Genomic DNA, 5,758 nt, shown 5'->3' with positions numbered 1-5,758 from the left:
CATCGGGGTGCCTCAGGTAAAGGTAAGTATTTCGCAATGAAAAAAACGGAATTTATGAAAATATTAATGGACAATAAAAAACCGGAAATATTTAGGATACAGGGTGACACTAAAATTTTGATTTTTTTATTGGCTTTAAGTTTTGTGTCTTTTGTTTGTTTCTGTGAAATATGTGTAAAAATAGTGAACAAAAACTAACGGCATTTCTTTTTGCAGCTGCTGGAGGTCAGGGTGGTTGTGCCAGCTGCGCCATGGGTAACAAGTTGAGCTGCTCCTGTGCGCCATTGATGCGCAAGGCGTACCGTTATGAGGACTCACCATGGCAGACATCACGTCGGCGTGACGGACATTTATTAAGGTAAATAAATAATTTGATTTCTTCAATATATACAACAAACATAAATGAATAGAAGTTTTAAAATTTTGTTATATAATTTTTTCACTTTTTACAAGTATAATAAAAAAGTACAACAATTGTCAAGCCAAAATTAATTTCTTTGTATATTTTCCTTCTTTCTTTTATCTCTTTCCTTTACGCCGGTTTATTTTTCCTGTGGTCTCCTCTATTCTCTACCAACGTCCACCGCTCTCCACAACCAACTAATCGACACCAACAATCGACTACAAAAACAACAACAAACAAACAAACAAATTGCAACCAAAAAATAACAACAAAATGTGCTAATTGAAAAAAATTATATTTAAAAACATATATTATTTATAAAAAAAAATTATACTTCTTTGAAATTTGGAAACCTTTCAATATGAATTAAAAAAATATATATTTTTATTGTACCATTATAATATGAATATAAATATTTTTGCTTCAAATCTTTATTTACACAAAATAATTTTTCACTATAAAATTATATTACTATTTTATTAAAAAATTTTCAAACAAAATATTTACATACAAATATCAAAATATGGAATAATTGTCAAAAAATCAACAACCAACAAAAAAAACTTTGCAACAATTACAAATCCAACAAACCTACAACAACTATTACAATAAACAACAACAACGTCCTGTCTTCCTTTCGTACTTTTCGTACTTGGTTTTCGCATTTTTTGTATATTTGTGTGAAAATTGCAACAACAAACATTATTCCAAATATCTACTTCCTACTTACACAACAACAACAACAACTGTTTGAATATGCATATGTAAATGGAAAATATATATATACATATATATATATATAAATATATAAATCTTATTCAATGCTTATATATAATATCGCTTGCAATAATATTCAATAAATGTGGTTAACCTGCGCCAGTTCATTCAGGTTGTGGGCTGAGGTATTTCATGTTTCGGCTAGCGGTGCCGGTACCGTTAAATGGCAACAAGTATCTGAAGATTTGGTTCCTGTTAATATAACCTGCATCCAGGATTCACCAGAATGCGTATTTCATATAACGGCATACAATAGTCAGGTGGACAAAATATTGGACGTACGACTTGTGCAGCCAGGTGAGTAAAATTTCATTTTAGAATTGTAAAAAATATTTGAAATTATTTTTATTGTTAATAAATTTAATAATGTAAAATCGCCATTTAGTAGAGTAGGTTTGGTATTTTTGAACTATCTCTGCACTTACCTTTGGCATAGGTCGAAACATAGAGGAAACATTGCAGAGTGAGTTTTCTGTAAGAAGCACTCCCTCAAGCATCGTTTTAGACTAATGGATCACTCTAGAATTTTTCGAGCAGAGTCGGCTGCCATTAAGGTAGCAATAGATTTATTGTTCAGCCACTTTCAGAGAGCTGAACATTCACTCTAACTGCAGATCGGCACTACTAGCTCACTGTGCGTTCAAAATTAGTCAATAAGTGTCTGTGCTCACAATCGATAGCATCAAGAAACTTTATTATCAGACTCGCGCATGAGTACCTGGTCATAGCAGAATCGCTGAAAACTGCAAGCCAATGAGCTCGTAAGAGCGTGCAACCTTGTACCAATTACAACGGTTTGGGAACGTTGTCTACTTGCGTTCTAGCGCTGGACATCTGCACTTCGTTTGTACTTAGCAGGTGCTGGTCAACAATCCGAAGTCTTAGGAGTTCTTACTGATCATTGTCTAATAAATGTAATGCGGTAAGGCTTAAAAATTGTTCGGATGCTAACTGCCATAGTTACATATATAGAGGAAGGGGAGGTATCTTCGGCGAACCTGACGAAAAAGTCAGAATGAATATTAGCAGTCTCAATAATTAACAAATTTGTGGCAGGCTCAAAGCGCTCTTTTCATTTTTGACAGTCTTGATCGAGTTTCGATCAATATTTAAGTGTACTTCGGTATCACAATGGACCAGCATTCTCAGCTGTTCAAGTGAGATTGGTTTTTGAATTGATCACTTTAACCTAATAAAATCTATTCGGTATTTATCTTAGTCAACAATCAAACATGTGAAAACTTACGGTCCTGGTAATGCATAGCCTTTACCTGCTTCAAAAACTTTCAAAAGGAATAGCACTTTTTTGGTTTATTTAGTATCATGTAGGAGAGAGTTCATGCTTTCCAATACCTTGATTTACCAAATTAATGTTCTCGGTTCCAAAGTCGAGATAGATTCCCTCAATTGTTTCATTCCTTGGAATCCATACAGTTACGGCGGTTAAGGCAGAGCGGAACGAAACATCTGGCAGGATTCCCCATGCACTATAGGCCCGCGGAATGCTAAGCTCTTCGTACTCCTTCATATATTTCGCATATTATTCTATATATCTAAAAAAGGCGGTACTCTCCATGATTTACTGTACTTTTTCACTTGGTGTTCGCATATCAAATTCTCTTAATATGGAGGTAATTACAAAAGCTCGAGTTGGTTCTATTGCTTTACAAGACTAGAAATTATTGCTAGAAAGATTCATCGATGAGAAATGGCTTCAAATAAGAGTGCGGTATCAAATATAGTTCACACGAAGGGAGCCAAAATGTCAAGTCTCAGCACCCTTTATAATATTGAAATATGCCAAAACTTTCATATTATTTAATCACTCGAAGGTTTTCGGTATATTATTTGCAGAAAAACCTAACTCTATGAAGGATTTATTATGGATATGACGGTTTAGACTTTTCCTTGCAATTTTATACAAACTTCCGGCAAAGCTCGCTTGATTTTTATTATAAAATCTTAATTGTAATTTTAACCTGTACCGGGTATAGTAAGTTTGCGACGAAGTTTCTAACATCCACAAGGCAACGTCCAAGACCCTTTTAAATATATACATATATAAATGATCAGCATGACGTGCTGAGTCGATTTAGCCAAATCCGTCTGTCTCGTATAGCGGCCATACAAGCTGACCTATCAAAATTAAGTTGTTTTATGGAATCTTTTGTGTTTGTGAAGGGTATTTATTGTTGCATCGAAGTTAACGTTGTTTTTGTCTACTTTTTATTTTATTCTTGACTTCTTGTAAACTTTATAAACTTACAAGTATTTGCATTTTATATTTACCAAATACCATAAATATTCCTCTCACTTTCTTTCAGGCACACGCATTGGTCAAGCATCAGAATGCTTTGTTTACTGGAAGGATCCAATGACCAATGATACATGGGGTCTCAATTTCACTTCACCCATTGATGCAAAACAATTCCGAGAATGTTGTGTAAGTATTCTCATGCGGATTAGCAAGGCCAACAAATGCAACAAAAGCGAACTGTTTGTATGTCAAAATGCATACGAGATTATTTAAGCCATTTTGCATAAGCACGTGCTCAAATACACAGAGATATATGTATGTAAACTTGTATATTACGAGGGTGGACGAAAAATAATCGTAATTTAATGTATGCTTTTGTTGTATCACTCATTCAGTTTGATTTGAACACACACATTCTTTCGGTGGTCATGTAGCCCAGTTTTGAAGATAAAAATTCCTAGTATCAGGCTTTTTTAAAAACCCCAAATACTTGTAGAAGCTTTAACAGTATATACTTGTATTGTAGCCTGGTATGGAATTTTCAATCTTTTTTTTAAACTTACTCTTCGATTATTGGGTAAAAAATTAAAAATTTGAGACCCCTGACTTTTCATATACTTCTAAAAAACTATTCTTCCCTTCACAAACTCATTACCGATCACTAAAGTTTATCGTATATCGAGCTATTTATTGTGAACATTATTCATGAACATGGAGTTTTTAAAACAAATCTCAATTAACTCGATTTAAGCCAAAGTTAACATACAATCTTGTGGCGATTCGTACAATTGAAATCTCCTGATTCCCTTGCTGACTTTTTTGACATTTTTTTATAAACAAATAATCTTATACACGAGTTTATTGTCCATATCTGTGCTTAACATTGAACACTCTAATACAATCATAATGTTTCTTGAAATAAAGCTTTCCTTTAACTCGACTTAAACACCACTTTTTGGTGTTTATCAACACTGATTTAGAATTTCTTTTCTGCACGTATGAAACTCTTGAGTTCCCTTTGGGAGCAACAACAATTTTTCATAAACTCTAAAACTTAAATTTCATCCATATTGTGTTTTTGAATTCAAAATCTCCCAGAAGCATAGAGTTTATAATGCGAGGATTATTGTTTAACTCGTTCCAAATAGCAATTTTTGGTGTTTATGCATTTACAACCCACTTATGAATAAAAGCATTGTTGCTTAATAGTTTTTCATAAAGGTGAAAACTTAAACTCGAGTTAGTTGTTCATATTTGTGTTCAAAATTGCACGCTGCATAAGAATGGAGTTTATCAAATAAATGTGCTGCTATTAATATTTTTCAATTTGTAGCATTTTTTTATAAACTCGAAACCTTAAACACGAGTTTATCTTTCATATCTGTATCTAGAACGCTAGTGGAGCTGACTAAAACAAAGGTTACCTTTAACTCTGTGTAAACACGATTTTTTGTTGAACGAATTAAAAATTTCTGAGTTTCCAAAGTGAACTCTTAAGAGTTTTTCATAAACTCAATAGCTTAAATTACACCCAAATTTGAGTTTAGAATTTAGAACCTCTCACAAGCGAGGGGCTTATAAAATAAGAGTTCTCCTTTAACTCGATCCAAATACCACCTCTTGGTGTTTATCTACATACAATACATTTAGTGATAACATCATTGTTTTTTGTTTAAATGTAAAGCCTTTAACTCGAGTTAAAGGCTCATATTAGTGTTTAGTGTTGTTGAGCACTACACAAAAATGGGGTTTGTAAAAATACAATTGTACTTGTATTAGGTTCGAAACTAATTTCCTTAATATTCTATGCTAAATTGAAATAATTTATTTTAATATTTTTTACATGTCAAGCTATTTATTATAATTTTGAAACAAGTTCAAATAACATTAAAAAAAATTTTTTTTTTCATTTAAAAACTTCACTCGTACCATTATTTTTCGACCGACTGTACATATATTTTACATATGCGTATCACTGCTTATGCAACTTGGCGACGGCAGCAACAGTCCGAAATGCTGATGATGTTTGCTTTGCTTTTACGTGTGTCCGACAAGGTTCAGTGCAAAATCGAAAAACCAAAAAACCAAAAAAAAAAAAATTAAAAAAATTAAATCCAAAAGTAGATTAAAAGCTAAAGCAAAATTAAAAAAAAAGAAAATACTAAAAACTAAATTAACAAAATCAATGCAAAATCAGTTATGTTTAATCAATTGTGATTGAGATTTTATTAATCGAGACGTGATTGAGTGAATTGGAAGATTATAAAACATTTTGTTTTTCTTAAATCAAACAGCATTGAATAGAAATTGAAGAGATTAGT

General features: G+C 32.5%; 1 protein-coding gene across 7 annotated transcripts in view; it reads left to right on the top strand.

The window, feature by feature from the left end:
• Positions 1 to 251: 251 nt before the first annotated feature.
• The window catches only part of sif (still life), a 378,461-nt gene continuing 372,954 nt past the window's right edge, over positions 252 to 5,758 (top strand). For 6 of the 7 annotated variants that reach the window (XM_070111161.1, XM_070111165.1, XM_070111164.1 and 3 more), the window contains exons 1-3: positions 252 to 358; positions 1,284 to 1,477; positions 3,505 to 3,623. In XM_070111161.1, coding sequence (XP_069967262.1) covers positions 252 to 358; positions 1,284 to 1,477; positions 3,505 to 3,623 — 420 coding nt within the window. The remainder of the gene's footprint in view (positions 359 to 1,283; positions 1,478 to 3,504; positions 3,624 to 5,758) is intronic. The other variant, XM_070111162.1, reaches the window with a different exon arrangement.

The sequence above is a fragment of the Bactrocera oleae genome, chromosome 6 (assembly GCF_042242935.1).
Source record: "Bactrocera oleae isolate idBacOlea1 chromosome 6, idBacOlea1, whole genome shotgun sequence".
In the NCBI taxonomy this organism is placed as follows: domain Eukaryota; kingdom Metazoa; phylum Arthropoda; class Insecta; order Diptera; family Tephritidae; genus Bactrocera; species Bactrocera oleae.
The sequence above is the reverse complement of the archived record's forward strand: the minus strand, read 5'-3'. Positions and strand labels throughout refer to the sequence as shown.